Source organism: Rattus norvegicus, chromosome X (assembly GCF_021556685.1).
Source record: "Rattus norvegicus strain SHRSP/BbbUtx chromosome X, alternate assembly SHRSP_T2T, whole genome shotgun sequence".
Classification (NCBI taxonomy): Eukaryota; Metazoa; Chordata; class Mammalia; order Rodentia; family Muridae; genus Rattus; species Rattus norvegicus.
In genome coordinates this window covers 27,654,916-27,676,789 of record NC_141554.1, presented here as the reverse complement: position 1 = coordinate 27,676,789, position 21,874 = coordinate 27,654,916, and the positions used below count along the sequence as shown (strand labels likewise).

Here is a 21,874-nt window from a genome sequence, read left to right as displayed (position 1 = left end):
TTTGCTCAGCTGTGTGTGGTTTGTGTGCTACTTTGAAAACTTCATGCTTGGGAACTTTCCTTCATCAATGGGGCAGTGTTGAGAGGTAGGACCTTGTAAAAAATAGTTGGGTAGTGGGGGTGTGTCTTAGTTGTGGTTTTACTGCTGTGAACAGACACCATGACCAAGGCAAGTCTTTTTTTTTTTTTTTTTTTGAGCTGGGGACTGAACCCAGGGCCTTGCGCTTGCTAGGCAAGCGCTCTACCACTGAGCTAAATCCCCAACTCCTCAAGGCAAGTCTTATAAGGACAACATTTAATTGGGTCTGTCTTACAGGTTCAGCGGTTCAGTCCATTATCACTGAGGAGGCAGCATGGCAGCATCCAGGCAGGCATGGTACAGGAGAAGCTGAGAGTTCTACATCTTCATCTGAAGGCTGCTAGCAGAATACTAACTTCCAGGCAGCTAGGGTGAGGGTCTTAAAGCCCACACCCAGTGACACACCAACTCCAGCAATGCCACACCTCCAAATAGAGCCACTCCCTGGGCCAAATGCATATACCTTCACAGGGTGGAGCTCTCATGAATCGATTAATGCCTTTTTCCCAGAGTTGGTTATCTCTCTTGGCAATATGTGAGTTCTTTTTTGACAGCTTATGTGGATGTTCTAGTAGGAGAGTGCAACTGCACTTTGTGCCCTGGACCAAACCTCCTCTATTCCAGGAAAGGCAATCCCCTTCCACCTAGCATGCAGCTTCAGGACTGATGCAAATGAAGTAGTGTGGGAGGAAGCAGGCCACTGCCTAGACAGCCAGATCAACCCTGGTGATCATTGGGATGACAGATGTCACAGGCAAGTCACCCTCACATCCTTGTGAACTTTTTTGAAGAACCTGAATAATTATTGGAAAAGTGGATTGCTGTAAAGTGAGAACATCCCTCGAGGTATTTCGTTTGTTTGTTTTGAGACTGGCTTTCTCTGAGCAACAGCTCTGGCTGTCCTGGAACTCACTATGTAGATCAGGCTAGCCTTGAACTCACAGAGATCTGCCTGTTTGTGCTAGGATGAAAAGCATTTGCCACTGCACCTGGCAATCCCTCATGTTTTGCCATTTTTCTTTCTGCCATGACTGAACTAGTATAAAGCCCTTGCTGTTGCCATGCCAGAGACTATTACTCCATTTCCAGAATAGAAAGCCAAAATAAACTACTCCTTTTAGTATTAAAGATAGAACCCAGGGTTCCATCATGCAGCTAAATCTCAACCCCTAAACCTCTTATTATTTATAAATCATCAAGTCTCAGATAATCTGTCATTGCAATAGAAAACAGGGTAAAACATTTTTCTGGAGAGGTCCATCTAAGACATATAAAGTTTTTTTTTCTTTTCTTTTTTTCAGAGCTGGGGACCGAACCCAGGGCCTTGTGCTTCCTAGGCAAGCTCTCTACCACTGAGCTAAATCCCCAACCCCAGACATATAAAGTTTTAAGATATAATGATGAAGATAGGCCTGGAGTAGATTATTAAAATTCTATCATTTAGAAGACTGGGGCACAGGAGAGTGAGTTGAAGGCTTATACTTGGGTTATATACCAAATTCCAGGCCACCTGGAGATATATTGTGAGATCCTAACTCGAAAAGTCAAGGGTAGTGGATATAGCTCAGTGGTATAGCATTTCTTAATATGTACAAAACCTTGGTTCTATCCCCAGAACTGAAAATAAAACATGATGATTAAAGTTTATTTTTAAACAGATAAATGTATGCAGACACATGCTTACATATTTTCTAAAGTGGAACAATGATTAAGAATGCATCTGCCAGAGAATCAAGGAGGTTTTTTTTTTTTTTTTTTGTGAGATTGTGTCTCCTCATAATTTCAGGAGCTACACTCGTAAAATGTCACTAACATGAGTTCTTAAACATGAACTGAAAAAGGACAACAATAAACAATCAAAAGTGGACAGAGGAAAGTCCACAAGGCCTCAAAATCTTACACAAAGAACTACAAGCAACTAAGGAATGGTAAGAGTGAAAGAAATAGTGTTCCTCAGGGACCAATAGTTATGATTTTTTTCCAATCCAATACCAAATGGTCAGTCCTGAATACACACACACACACACACACACACACACACACACACACACACACACACACACACACGTAACAGTATACGGACTGAGCAGAGCATATTATATATTTAAGAATATATATGTGTGTATATAACAATAGTTAATGTAAAAAGAGGTTATGAATTAGAACAATGAGGGGTACACAGGATAGTTTGGAGGAAAGGTTAGGGGGAAATGCCATAATTATATTTAAAATCTCAATAAATGACTGGGTGGTGGGGCCACAAGTCTTTGATGCTAATACTAAGGAAGCAGAGGCAGGTGAATCTCTGAGTTTGAGTTTGAGATTAGCCTGGTCTACACAGAGAAATCCTGTCTTGAAAAACCAACCCACCCTCCAAATAAAAAGGAATATATCATCTGGAATGAGGAAAGGAAAGAGGAACCCTGGGGGGGTAGAAGGAGCTCTAGAGAATAGCAGGATACAGGTTGTACGAAGGTGCATGTGGGGGAAAACAAGGTGCTTTAATTGAGATGCATGAGTGAGGAGAATACAGAGGAGGGAGGAAAGAGGGATACAGAACACCAAAGCTGTTTGAAATAGGGGAATCATACTATTTTATAACCAACTAAATGTATATATAAAGCTATATCACTTGGGATAATATTGCTTATTTTGAGATCCACAGACTCTCTAACCCAAACCCCAGTATCAGGTGTGAGCAACTTCCTCTGTAGTTGTTGGTCAAGCTTGTCCAAGAAAGTCCCCAAACAATACAAGCTATTGCTGTTGCCTTTGGTTGCCTCCCAGAAGCTGAATGTAAGTGCCTACTGCTGAAGACAAGCACTTTGGACACAGGACTTGGACAGCACTTTGGATACTACTCAACTGGAGGGAAGCAAGCCTGGTATTGTAAACCCTGTCAACTATCCCTGCTATTTTTCTAAGAGTTATTTATTAATTTTATGTACATGAGTGCTCTGTTTTCTTGCACACCAGAGAAGGGCATCAGATCCCATTACAGTTGGTTGTGAGCCACCATGCAGTTGCTGGGAATTGAACTCAGGACCTCTGGAAGAGCGGCCAGTGCTTTTAACCACTGAGCCATCTCTCTACCCCCCTACTGCTGCTGTTTTAAACCAGTATATTTTACCACTCACCAAAGAGGCTTCTTTATTTTTGTTTTGATAGGACCTCATTATGTAGATCAGTCTGGCCACAAACTTACAGGGACCCACCTGCCTCTACTGCAAACGTATTGGTGTTAAAGTTGTAGGCTACCACACCTGCATATAAGCTTCCCTTTACAGCAGATAAAGACTGTTACAGAAAACCACAACTGTTGAAAATGTAAAAACCACTGACTGTGGTGGCCCAGCTCCACGTGATACATCTACAAACAAAATCCTTACACTTGAGGCTCAGAGAACATTGCAAAGAGACGACAGAAAGATCGTAAGAGCCAGAGACAAGGACGTTGACTGTGAGATGTGTTTTCTAGATATTATAGTTAAACTACTCACATGAAATCTCAGCAAGATGACTACCCTAATGAGATTTGAACAATTATAACATGAGTTGACATGTCAAGGTGGATGGGGGAATTCCAGGAGACCCCACTCCTGAATGAAGAGCTACGGGCAACCAATATGCTGTAAGAGTCTTTCCCAGTGTTGATTTTCCTAACTGGTTATTCAATACCAAGTGGCAAACCATAAAAACGTGTGTGTGTGTGTGTGTGTGTGTGTGTGTGTGTGTGTATCACATATATGCAACACTAAACAGTCAGAAGATCCTATTTATATATTTATTAATGTGTACATAAACATGTATATATAAAAATAATAATTAAAGAAAAAGAGGCCATGGGTTTGAGAGGGAGCAGGGCAGTGAGGCATGAAGAAGGGTTGGAGGGAGGTGAGGGAAGGGGAAACTTATGTAATTATATTTTGATTGAAAATAAATAAATAAAACGAATGGCCCTATTTATGGAGAGTGGTCAGGATACCTATGGTGCTACAAGTTTTTCAGTCTTTTCTTTGTACACTTCTATTCTGTTTGAATTGTTTTCCCTGGGCAATTTCCTTTTCTCACTTATTTGTTTTTAAAAGAAGTATAATTTGGGGGTATCTAGGCAAGGCGTAAACCAATTTAAATTTGTTTCTGTTCTAAAAATATTTTCCAAGTTGAAAAACATGATGAGTAAATATCATAAATCATGAAAAGATAGTACAGTAAAGCCTTCTGAGGCTTTCTAATATACATTCAAACTTAAGTGCCACTGTCATAGAGTGTATGCTATAAATTGGTGAGGATTTACAACTTTGCATATCACTATTCAACTACTGTACTGCTTATTATGTTTAATGTGCTTATTAATCACTCAGGGATCCTGCTGAAACACAGATTCTGATAGAGTACATCTGCAATTATAATAGATTCTGAGGTCATGTTAATATTCCTGAGTCACTGACTACAGGAGAATTATAGTGGGGCATGGTAGGGGGCACAAATCTGTAGTCTCAGCTTCATGAGCAGCTGAGATGGGAGGATCACTCAGGTCCACAAGATTGAGACCATCTGGGAAACATGGTGAGACTCTGTTTCATTTACAAAAGAAGAAATGAATGAGGAAAGAAGAAGAAGACAGGAGGAGGTCACTGGGGTAGAGAAAAGCAGAAAGATAGGAGACAATACAATGGGAGAAGTAGAAAGGTTGGACATGTTGGATGAGGGGAGTCTAGAATAACTGATTTTTACCCTCGGTGTCTGTGAAGATGCTAATACCACTAGTTACAGAGAAGAATCAAGGTATAAGAAGAGAAGGTATGAGAACTGATGGAAGAGTAGAGTAAACCTTCCCATTCTAAATGTGGCTGTATGTTTTTTTCCTGGGAGAATAGCAGGTAGATTTGTCCAGCAGACATCTGAACACTAGAGCTCAGTGGAGTCCAGTTAGGGAGGGATCTGGAGTCCTCTCTATGAAGGTAAGAGAAATATAATTTTCACTGTACTGCTGGGTAGGTCGAGTTATCAACTGCTGTGGAACAAACCACCCCCAAACTCAATAGCTTTAAAGAATGACAATTTACCATTGCTCATGTACATATGGTACATGTGTCTAATGACCTGTACTGGTTGATGATGGTGGTGTTTATTTGTGTAGGGGTGGCCTTTTGGTGGGTTAACTAGAGGATGGCTTGGGCTTTTCATATTCTAGAAAAAATGTAATAGTTTCAGAGTCTAAGAGAGTGATCATAATATGTAAGGAATGCTGAGGCCAGAGTTGGACTTCTGCTATAGTCCATTGATCAGAGAAAAACAGAAGACTAGTCCAGACTCAGATGATAGAATTAGGCAATTACTTACCTAGCAACTGACCTACCCATCTATTCTTTTGAGCTATAGTCTTGCTTTGTTGTGTAAGCTGGCCTAGAACTTCCTATATAGCCCACGCTGTCCTGAAATTCATGAGCCTCTTGCCCCTGCCTCCTGAATGCTTGGATTACAAGTGTGCATCAGCATCCCTGGCTGAGATGTTAACTCTCATTTAAAAATTTGTTTATAAGTAAGTGTGTCTTGCATCATTTATATGTCTGTGTACAACATATATGTCTGGAATCTGCAGAAGCCCGAAGAGGGTGTCAGAACTCCTGGAGCTGGAGTTACAGAGGGTTGCAAGTCACCATGTTGGTGACTGGGAATTGAACTAAGACGCTCTGCATGAGCAGAAAGTGCTTCTAACTACTGAAAAATCTCTCTGGCCCATTAGATGTTAACTTTTTTGAGGGGGGGTCTTTCATGACAGGGTGTCTCTGTGTAGTCCTGGCTGTCCTGGAACTCACTCTGTAGATCAGGCTGGCCTTCAACTTAGAGATCTCTTTGCCTCTGCCTCCCAAGTGCTGGGACTAACAATATGCACCACTAGATGGTGGTGTCCTAGATGCTACTGCTTAATGGGAGGAACTGCAAAGGATGTAGATAACAGAGGTGTGATCATTATGTCTATCTATATAACTAATATGTTATACAAGGTTTACATAAACTGAAGGGAGTCTCTAAGGTATAAACAACAAAACAAACAAATGAAAGTCTTGGGAACAACAGTGAAATACTCCAATCAGTTGCATGAGGAGAGCAGGACACTTAAGGGCATTTGTGAAACTAGATTAAGGGTATTTCTTTGGGAAATGAAGGTTGTGTTATTAAAATAAATGAGGACGGGCTGGTGGTAATATCAGAAAATATATAGAAATGTAAGCATGTGCCTCAAAATTCAAAAGTCTAGGCATCTTCTTAGAAAAACCTATAAATATATTTAATTAAGGTTGAAATGTTTTGTCATTTTGTTCCTAAAAGCAGAATGGGCTTTACTTTGGGCTTATATAGGTTTGTAATCTTGGGAGAGATTTTCATCTTTTGTTTATTTTATCACCGAGGCCACAAAAAAAAAAAGCATTATAATTGGCCCTGCTTGGCCATATCTCTCTCCATCGTCATGCTGGAGGAAATGAAAATTCCAGACTGATGATTAAGTCACTTCTATCTCTGAGATAGAAGAAAGCAGGTGTCCAATGAAATAGTCTGGATTTAATTTCCAGGAGAAGAAAGACTAACTGAGCAGAAATATATTAGTCAAATACACTAGGTACCTTTGGCCAGATAATTCCTATTACCTTATAATGATAATGAGTAGACCACAACTCCACTCAGAAATATTAAGTTGAAACAGAATTAGATTTACAAGTCTGGTTTGTTAATTGTTTGCTGGCTCTGAAGTAGGGTATAATTCAGAGTTTTTGTTCATGTGTAAAGTAGGGATGGACTTACTTTGTAGGGTTGTGTGAAGATTAGAGATAATTTTCCAGGGCCCAGCCCCATGCTCAGTAACAGATCCTAAATAAATAGTAACTTTTAAAAGTCAAATGCCAAAGATTTCTTACTGTGAAATTCTGAGTCTTAACACCCAAAAATAAAAGACTAGTAAAAGATATCTATAGCTATAATAAGGAACCTACACAAAACAAAGTACATTATAAACAATAGCTTGCATTTAAAGGTAAAGTGTTCACAAGCTTTCGCAGGCCTCTAATCCTCCCCTTAGGTTCAGCTATATCCTTTTTATAATTTGTACATTCAAGGCACAAAGTGGTTGGGGAAACCAAACTTGTATGATTCAAGCTCAGTTTCTAAGACCTTTCTATTGCTCAAAGATGACATAGTGCTCCCCTTCCACTAATACCAATTTTAAAATTATTTATTATTCTTTTGTATTTGCCTGCACGCATGCCTGGTGCCCACAGTGGTCTGAAGGTGGCACTAGATCCCTGAACCTTTAGTTATGAATATGAGCCGTGCCACGTGGGTACTGGGAACCAAACCTGTGTCCTCTGCAAGAGCCATAAGGACTCTGACCCATAGATCCAGCTCCCCAAAACTTAATTGGGTTTTTTAATTTTATTTTAAATTATGTGTGCATGTGTATCTGGGTGTGTGCAAGTCAGTATGGGTTCCGGCAGACGCTGGGAGAGTATGGTATCCAATAGAGCTGGCATTACAGGCAGCTGAGAGCCACCCTCCCGGGTGCTGGAAACCAAATCCTGGGCCCTCGGAAAGAGCAACAAGTGCTCTGAACTGCTGAGTCATCTCTCTCCATGCTCAAAAACCAACTTCGTTATTTTTTTTATATGGATGGGTGTTTTTGAGTGCAATAAAGACAGCAAGATTGACTCTCAGGTAAGACAAGCTGCAAAGACGACTGAGACTACAGCAGCTGCCGGGAAGAAGCAGAGACCAGCTGAGCTGCCCAGAAGAGGTTTAGACCAGAGTCACTTTGAAAGGTCACTCTCCAACCCGTTGAGCTGCCTGTGGGCTGTGCAGTGAGCTCCAGGCTCCCAGCTTTTGTGAGTTGTCATCCACGTTGAGGTGGGCTTTGGTGATGCAGCTGTCTTTGAGTCATTTCTGTTCTTGAAAGTAAGCAGTCACTTACATTCTTGTAAGTAACTCAAATAAAACTCATTGGTTCATTGAGTTGGATTCCGGTGATATCCATTCAGTGGTCTGTTGTGGACTCCATATCTGGGGTAAGTATGTGTTGTCTTCCCAGGACAATTCTTATGATACAACGGGTAGCTATTAACAGCTTAATCGATGGGGAATAAACTTTATTCGCACCAGAATGGAATAGGGGAGAAAGTAAACAGGGCTAGAAAAGTACTCAAGGGTCAGCCAGATAATGAAGGAGCCATGGAAGTTTTTATACAGTGTGTTAGATGGACTTTTTTGTTTTTATTATCTTTTTAGATTTATTTATTTTGTGTCTTGCCTTCTTGCATATCTTGTGCACCACATGTATGCTTTGTGGTGCCTTAGGAAGTCAGGAGAAGGACTCTGATCCACTGGCACTGGAGTCACAGATGGTTATGAACCAACATGTGGGTGCTGAGAACCAAACTCAGGTCTTCTGCAAGAACAACAAGCGTTCTTATCCATTGGACCATCTCACCCATCCCAGGATATATTAATCTGGAATATTCCTTAGCATGGTAGATTAAAGGAATGGAGCTTAACTTTCTACTGCCATAGAACCCTTTACGAACTTAAAAAGTATATAGGCCCTTTAAAGCAGAAAAGGTAATTTGCTTAGACACAAAATAAATGCTTACAATTATCTGGTTAGGAGGAAGAATGAGGAGCAGTTGCAACAGTGTGGATGACATATGATGAAAGCTAGACTAAGTCACAGGACTGAGGACAGGAATGATGAGTGATGTAGCTGAGGATTACCAATAGATTTTGTCACAAATTAAAATTGGAAAACAAGGGAAAGCTGTGAGTCTAGATTAATATCCCACAGTCTAGTTTGGAGATGAAAGGGCTTCAGAAGGATGGGTGGGTTCAGTTTGGAAAGTGCTGAGTCAAAGGTGCTTTGGGGACATCAAAATAAATAAGTTATTCAGGAAGTGCTCTTCACACATGGGAGCTCCTGCCTTGACACTCTACGGACTCTTAAATCTCTGTGTAATGCTTCTATATTACTCTCCATTTGCAGAAAGGGACCAGAGATAGAAGAAGAAATCAAACTTCACACACTCAGAATCATTTTGCATTTTTTAAACTAAAAGAATAGACTTTTATTAAGCGCTGTAAGTTTCTTTCCATCAGCATTAACAGAACAACAGATCAAATTCCATCACAGAACTCCTGAGACATTCTCATTCCTTTCTGAGACATTTCCATTAAGTCCTGCAGTTTCCCCCAAGAAGCATCCACTCAAACTTACATTAATAAACTATGGAGCTTTTGTGGTGAGGTGGGCCAAAAGGCAGGGAACTTGGAATCTGGGAGTGGCAAAGAGAAATACGTATTATCCATCCACTAACACACTGTCAAGAGCACAGGAAAAAAAAAAACAACAACAAAAGAATTTCTTACTTTTGTCAATAACATCATTTATCAGGGAGCACTAAAAAATCACTGACTCGTTGCAGTTAAAGTTTTTTTTTGTCGTTTTTTTGTTTTTTGTTTTTTTTTTTAATCTAGTACGTTAGTCTAAAAATAGAATAAAATAAAAGGCAGGAGGAAAATCCCTTCTGGGAAGTAATTAAAATGAATTCATCAGATCTGGCAGGGTTATGAGAGATTAATAAAATCTGAAATATTTAACTTGCTTCATTTACATGAAAATTCACTAGCCATTATTTACTACGAACACGGACAAAAGTCATCTATAAAAGTACAGGGACAATGTCAAAAGCTGAAATGGGCACCCCAGCATTGGGGATGTTTTCGCTTGCTTTTAACTTAGAAAAGATGATTTTTGTAAAAAGTGACATTTTTCTTAGAACATCAAAATATCCTCAGACAATATTGAAGATAATCAGCAAGAAAAGGGGAATAGGCGCACTGAGCTATCTGTACCAGCAGACTACATTGATACGAAAAGAGAACATTAAAAAAGAAGAAGCCGGAGAGATGGAAAGGAGAGAACTGAGGGGACACACAATGAAAGAGTGAAAACTTATCCCCAAAACCCCAAGAATATTTAGGAACTATGCATCTGAAAGTGAAGAAGAATAATGATTAAACCTTTAGTAGAATTAGACTAACTACTTTACTGTGGTCTACTTGTACTGTCATTTCAACGGGTGGGGGTGGTTAGAGGCTCAAAGGGTGGCACTGTATACCCATAGGGGCCTTCTAAGGTTTCAAAGGACTGAATCATCATACCCAAAGGGCTACTCTTATTCTTTCTATCCTACATAAGCATTTTTTGCATCTCCTCCCCCCCAATACTTGTCTGGTTTTTTTTTTTTTTTTTACCTTAGTGATGAAAGTATTAGGGTACTTTGGCCAACAATGTCAGAAAATCCAGATGGAGACAAAAATCAAATGTCCCTAGTCAAAGAATGTGCCATTTTGGGGGGCTGCAAAATGCCTGAAGACCTACCTATGTACAGTGAGAATGATTAAAACAAATAGAAGTCTGTCAGGACCAGTCATGTAAAAAGGTAGGCGTCACAGGCTGACCCAAAGACACAAAGGCAAAAGAACTGCAAGACTTTAGCATTCAGTGGCTGCACAAAACCAGTTTAGGGTTCTGGTTTTATTTTTGCTGTGTCCCTACAAGGTAAAGCCGTCATTTCTGGGGATTCCAAGATGACTTTGTCCAAGAACAGCCAGTGAGAATAAGAAATGGAACCTCAAAGGGGTACAGCAAAGGCCCCCAATTTGTCTTCCAATTAGAAAAAGTCCATTTCTCAGTAATGAACTTTAGCTTCCCTGGCTTTTAAATTGTATGTTTTGGTAGGTACACTGAATATAGGAACAGAAGTCTTTTTTTTTCTTTTTTCTTTTTTTCGGAGCTGGGGACCGAACCCAGGGCCTTGTGCTTGCTAGGCAAGTGCTCTACCACTGAGCTAAATCCCCAGCCCAGAAGTCTTTATAGTTTTTCTTGTAACCTCCCAAACCCCAAATGCTCAATCAAATCAAAACTGAAAGTTGGACGTAAGCCACTTGTTTCATCCTGGGCCAGGCTAGGGAGAAGCAGAGGTCTCTGGAAGGGGGAAAAGCAAGTCTTTTGGCAAACTGGAATCATTTCTGTCAAAGCAGCATTTTTACCTCTCACAGTGAATGGCTACAAAATAAATCTTCCTGTTGTGAGAAGGATATAAGAGTTAACAATACTGTCATCTGACTGCATCAGATAGACTCACAATGCACAGAAACAGCAACTGAAGATACTCTAACATTTAACTCCAAGCACTTCCTATTCAATATTTGTCCATATATCTAACCATTCACTCAGTGATTCTGGTTACTTTTAGAGCTTCAAAGGATGAACCCTTCTGTAGCTCAGAAGGTGATTCTAAGCCATCTATATTTTCTATGAATTCTTTCCCTTACTGGATATAAAAGTCCTAACCTTCAAGGTATTGCAAAAGGATGAGTAGGTCCAAGATCAGAAAGGGAACCAAATCAGGGGAGCTCGTTTCAAAGAGGAAGTGTTGTATACTTTTTCTTCTTATTCTTCTTATATATGGCATGGGACATACTCTTGCCACCTTTATTAGGCTTATGTAAGAAAAGTCTGGGCAAGGGACAAGGCATACCAGGGTTCCTGTACCCTGAAAATTGTGAGTTCTCTTAAACTGGGTTGGACTTGGATTAAACAGCCCAAGACGTTTTAGTTTCTTGAGACAAATGGGCAGACAGCAAACATAGCCTTCTGGTTGTCTGGAAAAAAATCACGAAGGATCTATTGTAAGTTAAGTTGCATGTTTTTTCCCAAAAATAGAGGACCCTGCTAGGAGTCTAGTCAGTTATATTCTTATAGAAATGATATTTCTTGGGCAAGAATATCAAAGTCCAAAAGGAGATGTGTGTGGCCAGAAGCCTCAATTCCTGAATGAAGATACTAGTTGGTTATGAGTTTATAAGTTATAGTTGGTTATGAGCCTTGTTTCCATCCCTTGTGTTTTGGTTGCCCAAAATGAGGGAAACTGGAAATCAAGGTTTTTGTAAGATTATCTCCAGCAAGGAGGAAGAGCCTTTTTATCCTGGGCAGATCTTGGCCCCACAGGGACTGAGGCTCTTTTATAGAATGCCTCTCAAATCCCTGGCCAAGTTCTCTGACATCTTCCTTGCAAAGCAAATGAAAAGATCCTGTAGTCAAAATGTCAATGAATAAACGAAACAATCTAAGCATGTAAAATCAAATTCTCAAAGTTCCTCACATCTCCCCACCCCATCATTCCAATGCTAGTTTTCCCTCCTTGGATTCATGTCAGTTAGTTCTTGCCGGAAGCCAATTTGATCCTGGAGTTCCAAAAGGCATTTCTTCCAAATTGGCTGAAAGCCTTTTCAAATGGAAATTACCTCCTATCCCTTTTCTATCTCCAGACCTTCGTAAAAAATGTGCAACTCTTCCCAATCCCATCTCAACTTCCTGTTTTCACCATATGGGATGTGAGGGCTCTGTTCAAAGTGAAGTATTTGTTGTTCTGAACAGGCAAGCTCTGGAAAGTACTTTGTGTCTGATTTAGAGTAGCCCATCTTCTCATAATTGTGATAGGCTGTGACTTAGTAAGGATTTCGGATTTAAAGTATGGTCTTTTGAAACCCACCATTCCATAGCAGTGGAAGCATTTCTGGGAAATTCAGTAAATCTTCTGGAACTTTACCATGTATGTATGTATGTGTATATATATCTGTATACACACATTTATATATATAAAATATGTATAGATAAATAGATCTGTCTCTTATATAAAGGGTATGTGTATGCATATAGATACACATGTTCATATATACACCCACACACACACCTATACACATGTACACACACATAAAGTCTTTGAGTCCCTTTTGTACTCAGTTTCATAACATTGATTCCCACCCTTTTAAAGTGTGGGCAGCAGAGAGTGGGTGAACTGCACCATATCTTCTATTTTATAAACAATGCACTGGTTGGGAGGCAGGAAAAATCTGCCCAGTACTTTTCGGACTCACTTGAATCTCCCAGTACAAAGGCCATTGTAGTTTTTTTTTAAAAGTGTATAAAATAAAAAATAAAATAACCCAAACCAACGCTGTCTACTTCCCTGAAAACATCTACCTATCTGATTGTCAGGCCAGAGCTAGAGGTGATATATAAAGTCCTGGGGTAGGTGAGTTAGGGGAGAGAGTAAGGAGGATATTGATTAGGTATCAAGGTTCCATTACCTCAAAGACAAAAACCAGGAACCCATAGGCAGCTTATCTTTCAACCCCATATTTCTCATATAAGTTTATAAATGAGTTATCATATTAAATACTCAGAAAACCAAAGCCAGAACTTTTCCCTAGGACTTGTGTGATGATACCTGCCTTCTGACAGTTACTGCCTCACTAGATTTCCAGTAGGTACAAAGAAAACATTGGTGCTGTATATTTGAGAACTGGAGCTTAGTCATCATTAACCAGAAACCTCCCAGGTTCTAAGTCTGGAGCCAGAGAAGATAGGGATGAAAAGGTGGATACAATACATAAATATTTCCTGAAAGTCCAGGATTGATGTAGGGTAAAGATTTCTATCCTCCTCTAACTTGGGCCTAGAATCAGAAAAGTATTGTTTTCTCCTCCCCCTACAAGTGCAGCCATCTTCAGCTTATCACTCCTCTTTCTGTTGGGCCACAGCTTCTAGCTCTTGCTCTTGCACATGGTTCTTCTCTCCATTCTTCACGGGGAGGCAGTGGTCATCGCTACTGTTACATACAGTACTGTCTCTGGATAAGGCGCACTGGGGTGGAGCCGGAAGCGGATCACTCTTCTCCTCCACAATCAATGTGCCATTGTTTCCATTTACCTGCGAGCGGGCCCGACTCGGATGAAGCTCCACAGATTTGGAAATTCCATCTGAAGAGCCCTGTCAAACATAAGAGATACTTGGTGGAAATGGTAATCCCAAACTGGCTGGGCTTCTCCAAGCACGTTCACAAGGTAGCTTGGGAAAGTGTTCAGAAACAGCAGAAAGCCTACAGGTCAGGCCTTCTGATACTCACCTAAGAACTGCAATATAGCAGCAATGACGATACAATGACAACCCAACTCACATAGCTTTAAAACATATTGCTGTTTTCTTTTGAGACAAGGTATCCCTGGCTGTCTGGCCTCAAACTCACAGAGATGTGCCTACCTCTGTCTCCCAAGTGCTGGAATTAAAGGTCACTAAAGCCAGGCAATTTGCTGAAATTTTTATAACATTCAACTAAAAATTAAACTCCTTCCATGAAACAACAATAGCAAGAAATAACAAATGTTCAAATGTCTCTTCTGGCCTTGTTATTTGAGTGACTTGTAAAGAAAGAACTTGGATCTAAGCAACATGAGACTATTACAACATTAGCTAAGTGTATACCTTTGGAGTTGAAATTCTATTTTAAACATTATCTGTAGTTATTCACTTAAGTGCAGCCCCTCTGTACCTGTTAATGTCCAAACATGGCTAAATGAGTCGCAGCTATTCCAATGTATCAAGCTTTCAGTTCCTTATTTATACTAGTGAAGTTGTCTCTCCACTCTCATATCAAAAATGGTTAAAATAACACCAAAGGGACATTAAATAGTTCGATTTCTTTGTTTATCATTTTTATTTCAAGAGAGGGTCTCACTATGTATCTCTGGCTGTCCTAGAACTCACTACATAGTGAGGCTTGCCCTGAACTCACAGAGATCTACCTGCCTCTGACCCTTGTGTGCTGGGATTAAAGGTATGTACCACTATTCCTGGCTAATAGTTGGACTTATTATTGATAAAGTGAAGTATGGCTGTATATAGGAGAGTAGATTTTGGATTGATGTCTGATGACAGCTTGGCATGGTGGCACACACCTTTAATGCCAGCAGGTGGGAGGCAGATGCTGGTGGATCTCTATGAGGACAGCCCTGTCTACATAGACAGTTCTAGGCCAACTAGGGTTTTATAGTGAGATCCTGTCTCAAAGAAAGAAAGAGAAAGAGGGAGAAGAGAAGAAAGGAGAAGAGAGGAGAGAAGGTGGAAAGTGACAAAGACAACTGATACCTACTTCTGAGCTCCATATACATATGTTTTCACACCTGAACATATGTGCATATACAGACAAATAGGTGAAAGCTGGTGGTGTAGCTCAGTGATAAAGCATTTGCCTAGCATGTGCAAGGCCCTGGGTTCAATCACTAGGAATATGCGCGCGTGCGCGCGCGCACACACACACACACACACACACACACACATACACACACATACACACACACATACACACACACACACACACACACACACACACACACACACACAGCAGAATAGCAATGCTTCCATCTCCCATGAGGCAAGTCAAGATTTCTAAGCATCCCTGCTGGGCACTCAAAGCTCAAATAGGCTTTAGAGAGTCTAGCTGTTGGTGTCACTCTATTTCCTTCTGGCTGCATGTAGTACAACTAGACTAGGCACAGGTCTTCAAGACATTGTGCCTTGTTTCTACTGTGCGACCTCTCATTCAGAAAAAAAAATCTCTGCAGCCCAGTGGGAACAATTCCAGGTGACAAACGCTTACTGACCACCACCCCAAGAAGGGAGCACTGAAATCAAATGGCTTGAAAAGATATGAACACTGCCCCCAGGCAGATCAACTTTCCAGGCTTGCCATGATCTCTTGAATTTAGCCAGAAGGGGCAAAAGATGTCAAAGCAGTGGGACAATCTCAAGAAAGTTACTTACTTGTTTATTTCCTTTTTTGTGACCTTTGGATCCTCTCCCAGCCTGTTCTTTTCCATGTCTTTAGCAAGAGGGAGAAAAGTGACCATGAGAACACATGAAGCCCAAATTACATTTTCACTTGGTTAACTGCTCATTCTGTGTTAATATCGATGATTCTCTTTAGTGTTACTACTGAAAACATCTACCAGTTGTACTGAATTAGTCTGTGTTCCCTGTCCTTGGCACGGAAATTCTTTTTAACAAGCAGAACATTTGTTACATATTTGATGAAGTAAAGTTAAAGCTTATTTCAAGTATGGAAGTGATTAATATATCTTACCTTAACAGAAGGGTTCAATAGCTGGGTATTTTCCTAAAGGTACACTAGCTCATACCAACCCATTCAAGTACATACCCCTTTCCTGGCCCACCGACAGAAACCACTTGCATGCCAAAGGATCCTCGGCTTCTCGAAGATCTGCTGCCAGCCCACTGGCCCACCACCATGCCAGCAATTTCCAGTTTTCCTCCTTGGGGTGGGATTGGATGGAGACCTGGTAATTTAAGAAGAGCAATGGCGAACGGCGAGTGTAAGATAGAGCAGGAGGTGAAGCGAAAGATACTCCACAATCTACCCATTCTCTTTATCCCCAGTTCTCTTTGATAAGACTGTGATAATAACAAAGGGAGTTAATGCAGGGAAGAGGATTGAAGATCCCTCTTTAGATCCACTTTAATAAGTGAAGTGGAAGAGAATGATGGTTTTCAACTATATAGCCTGCCACACAATAGGAATTTTTATAGAAACTTTTTTCTAGTACCAAATACTTTTTTCCTCTTTCAACAATTTCATCCATGCATATGTGTTCTGATCGAATCCACATGTTCACTCTAAATCTTCACCCATCCTTCTCATCATGTCTCCCTCCCAACTCCACCTTTAACACAGAGACAATCAGAGATGAGTTAAATCAGCTTAAAGGGATGGAATGGTTGGCTCCTTGGTTTATAAGACTTGACTATAGAGGGGGCAGTCTCTTACACTGCTCATGTAAGCCCACCCTTGAGCTAAATATAACTGCTGTGTTTTGGGACCCTAAAAGAATAAGGTTAACTTCCAGCTTTACTTTTTTTATTAATCATTTTATTCATTTATATTTCAAATGGCATCCCCCTTACCAGTTACCCCTCCACAACCACTGCATCCCATCCCCTCTGGAGCTACCCAGTCATCTCAAAATTAACCTAGAAATTTTCCTCTCCAAAGGAAATACAGAGACAAAGAGTGGAGCAGAGACTGAAGGAAAGGCTAGAGACTGCCCCGCCTGGGGATCCATCCCATCTGCAGTCACCAGATTTACTATTTTTTTATTTATTTATGGTATTTAATAAAGTATAAATGACATGTAAAAAGCTGTTACACTACATTGTCTCAGAGAATGGCAAGAGAAAGCCTCTGTATATCCACTGTACTTTTCTGCTTTGTGGTTGTTGAATCTACAAATGCAGAATGTGGATACCAAAGGTTGACTCTACTTATCTTTTGAAGATAACTACCTACATACATACGAAGCAAATCACTTGACATGTACTATTTGCTTAAAAATCTTTTAAGTGAAAAGGAAATGGGTTGGTGTATGGATGAAACATAACATCACAAACTGATACTAACTGAAGATAAATGGGTATATCTAGGAGACCTAAGTTCAGTTTCTAGTGTCCACACCAAGTGCCTCACAACCATGATTTACTATTTTTAAATAGAGGAGAAACACAATATACATATTCAGGAGCAAAGGTAAACGTACCTGATGAGAGACTCTTGCTAGTTCATGTTAAAATATCCCTATTGCTTATCCTGTTTCAGAGATGGGGACGCATGCAGCCAGAATGCCAGCCTAGAATGTTTAAAGTCCTGGGATTGATCCCCCCAACCACCACACACACACACAAACTGTTTCACCAGAAGCAGGTTATTTAATATATCAAGATTTGAGCTGCCTGAATCATGCCTGTCTATGCCTTATTGGGCAGAAGCTTGGCTGTCAGCATAATTTATACATGTATGTATGTACTTATTTTTGCTACTAAGATGTAGTCTTGGGGCTGGAGAGATGGCTCAGTGGTTAAGAGCACTGACTGATCTTCCAGAGGTCCTGAGTTCAATTCCCAGCAACCACATGGTGGCTCACAACCATCTGTAATGGGATCTGATGCCATCTTCTGGTGTGTCTGAAGACAGCTATAGTGTACTCATAAAAAAAAAGGATGTAATCCTTTGATCAAATTTCTTTCCATGCTTTTAGAGCTGAAGGTAGGCAATGTATTAGGTCTATCCCTATACTGAATGTAGCTACATCAAGCTACTGCCATTTTCCAATACTGATTGACATGTACTTCCAATTCTTTTCCAAAACACCTTCCTGCAACTGCCTATAAGGAATGAGTGAACTAGCACCAAGTACACTCCAGTTCATATGAATTATAACTGTCAAAATAATGAAGTGACAAGGTGATTCTTGGCTTTTCATCAGTCCAGACCATATGAGTTTGGATGATGAGAATCAAACCACTGAGAACCAACCACCTCTATTGAGAATGGACTTCGATTTCACTCTTCTTTCCCCCACAGCATACACCATTTATAGTTACATGTCTAACTATTATACAGTACTGTGGGATTCGAAGTGAGATATACATGAAACTGTTGACTCTAATGGGCAGTAAGCTGTAATGTTGATTATGAGGGACATTAGAGAACACCTCATTCTTAGATACTAACCTGCAAAGCCTCGACTCCTTGCTTGAGGGGGAGGTGGAAATGAGCCCATGGCTCTGGAATAAAGAGAAACAGGGTAGAGAGATGGCACCATGGGAGGCACAAACGTAGGTGAAGGAAGCAGAGCAGAAGGTGGTGGATGATTCATGTTGACGCCTTCAAGGATGCTCTGCCTCATCTTTTCCACTTTGCTTGCCAGGTCAGCCTTCAAATGAGGACAGGAATTAGTATTGATTGAACTTTCCCCATGTTCCATGCACAGTGCTGAGCACTCGGGCACACTCTCACAAGTCTCTTCCCACTGTGGGAATTGAGGCCAGGGTGAAATGCTTCTAGATTATAGCCTCAGAAAGCCTGCTTGGCATTAAAGTTCCCATTCTTCAGATAAATATAAAATACCATAAGATTATTTCTGACCAGCAGCTTATGAGGAAAACAAATATAACAATAGGCACATCAGTAAAGGGTTGACTGCACACCAACAATAGGTTAGATTATTCTTTTGAGGGAGAGGTAACAAAATCAGGTAGCAGAGAAAAGAAAAACCCCTAGACGCTTACAGAGACTTTTAACCTCTCTCATAGTCAAGACTAGAGACCCTTAGCTCTGCTGAGGCTATGTGAATATACCTAGTGCCAGAGGTTGGTAAACTTCTGAAACTTTGTGGGCCACACTGTCTGCCACAAATATTCTTCTCTGCCACCCTACCATGAACAAAGTCGTAGATATGTAAATGAATGAATGTGGCCATGTTGCAATACAATGCTATTTATAAAGAAGAGGGGGTAGGAAGGGAGTGATTTTCAGACCCTTTAGACCCTTACCCCCCACTAAATAGATACACTATTGAGTGAGGTTTCCTTTCCCTTGCTGCTTTTCACCTTTCCCAAGGTTATACTGTAAAACCTACTCTATCATCTCCTTACTGCTCGCTTCTGTTTCTACCTCCTTATTCCCCCAGAAATATCACTTAGCAAAGTGACTTGCAGTATTTGTGAATATGGAGAAATGAAATTCCAAGAGTTCCAGGAAGGGCATGTAGTACGATGTATGTGGGAATTCCATGGAGAAGAAATACTCTCATTAAGGAAAAAGGTATAAAAAATTTAAGTGGGGTAAAAACATGATTCTCCAACATATACTTTTATAATAGACATATATTGGATTATAGGCTTTGGGAACCATGTTGATTACATTTAATTTAGGTCAGACACGCTGTCTCACTTCTGTTCCCTACTGCCCAAATGTTTTAGCTCTTGCCCCACTTCCATGTCTATAAATTTGTTCCCATGCTATATCCGGGTGTGTACTGGTACCTGGCCATCACAGAGTTCAACCAGTGATACTCGTTCTCGGCCTGCTTTAATGAGTTTGCTCTGGAACAGCTTGCCATCAAAGTAAATCCAGGGGCAGCAGTGCTCCCAAGGGACTGGCTGGCCACATGCATCATTAGCAAACAGAGCTGTATCGACCCCACTCATGAACAGGGCAGCAAGCTGGATCCCTCGAGCATCCAGTTTCTCAATCTAAAACCATCACAGAGAAAAATATTAAGAAACTACAAAGAAAAAAAGGAAAGAAATGAAAAACTTTCAGTCTAAAGCAACCTAAAATCTGTAGTCTCATATGTTTGCTTGCAGTTAAAATGCAGATACCGTAAAATATTGTATAAAATTATCTTTAGGAAATGTTTATGAGGTATATATAAAACATAAATGAAGACATAATTAGACTTGGGTCCTATCCCAAGATACTTCATTGTGGATATGCAAATATTAAAAAGTCTAAAAAAAACCCTCAAATTTGAAATATGTCTGGTCAATTCTGTGCCTTTCATATAAGGGGTACCTAATCTAGATTGTCATTGGTAACATTATTATCCCTGTCATTTTGACTCTTCCAGTTAAATTAAAACATGCTGGGCTGGCAGGATGGTTCAGTGGGTAAAGGCACTTGCTATCAAGCTTGATGATCTGAGCTGGATTCCTAAGTCATCCCCATGATAGAAGGAGAGAACCAATTCCTCCAAGTTGTCCTTTGACCTCCACATGAACTTTGGGGCACAATGCACCCTCCTGTACTGCACCCCCCAAATAAATAAATAATAAATGTAAAATAGTATTTTTTTAAAAAAGTCTTATTATATAGTTTAGGCTGGTCTTACAGTCAAGGTAATCCTCCTGCCTCAGCTTCCTGAGTACTGGGATTACAAGAGTTGCCATATATATTGCGTTTCTTTTTTAAAAAAGAGATCTTGTTTTTATTTTCTTGCTCAACTGGACTTTAACAAGGGAGTTACAGGTCATTGATTGAATAACTGAAATACAATAGGTCTACTTTGAGCCATGAGTTATGAAATCCAAGTGGCTGCACTGATTCACCAAAAAACCAGGTGAATGAATTTTTTTTATAATGGTGTGCAGAAACAAAGAAATGATCCTAATAGTCTGAAGTGTATACCTCTGGTAATGGCTAAATAAACATGGCATATCCAGAAATTAATGAGGTAGGAATTCTACCAAACTCATGGTCATTCTGAATAAGAAAATAGTTCTTGAGAAAATGGAAAAAATATTACCTTGATTCATAGCAACAGAGGATCATGACACCTCAACCATTTTCTTGACTTAAAAGAGGTATACACAGCACTAGGAAGTAAACCTGTGCCACAGCTCTCTGTACCTGAATCCTGACAGGAGAGAACTGGTCTCTCAGGAGTTCAGACACACCTCAGAGCACAGGTAAGATCATCAATTCTGCAGAGGAACCCACCTGGAGATCTTAGGACACAAGAACCAAGGAACAGTCTGGGACAGAATCCTTCTGGTTCCCAATTGTGCTCAGAGCTGACCCTATGCCACAGCTCTTAGTATACAAATTCCACCGGGAGAGAGAGCTGTCTCCCGAGAGTGCTGACACACAGGCTTACAGGAGGGTCAAGCTACTGTCAGAGACAGCAAGACAAGCTAACACCAGAGATAACCTGATGGCGACAGGCAAGCACAGGAACATAAGCAACAGAAACCAAGGCTATTTACCATCATCAGAGCTCAGTTCTCCCACCAAAGCAAATACTGGATATCCAAACACCGGAAAAGCAAGATTTGAATGTAAAATCACATCTCATGATGGTGATAGAGGACTTTAAGAAGTACATAAAGAATTCCCTTAAAGAAATACAGGACAACACAGGTAAACAAATAGAAGTCCTTAAAGAGGAAACACAAAAATCCCTTAAAGAATTACAGGAAAACACAACCAAACAGGTAAAGGAATTGAACAAAACCATCCTGGATCTAAAAATGGAAATAGAAACAACAAAGAAC

The 21,874-nt window shown here is 40.3% G+C and overlaps 1 protein-coding gene across 2 annotated transcripts in view; it reads right to left on the bottom strand.

The window, feature by feature from the left end:
• Nucleotides 1–10,358: 10,358 nt before the first annotated feature.
• Nucleotides 10,359–21,874, bottom strand: part of Fam120c (family with sequence similarity 120 member C) — a 153,226-nt gene continuing 141,710 nt past the window's right edge. Inside the window, 5 exon segments of one of the 2 annotated variants that reach the window (NM_001427708.1) lie at nt 10,359–13,960; nt 15,791–15,848; nt 16,185–16,323; nt 18,552–18,753; nt 19,865–20,074. In NM_001427708.1, coding sequence (NP_001414637.1) covers nt 13,706–13,960; nt 15,791–15,848; nt 16,185–16,323; nt 18,552–18,753; nt 19,865–20,074 — 864 coding nt within the window. In that variant the 3' untranslated portion in view covers nt 10,359–13,705. 2 annotated transcript variants of the gene reach the window in all.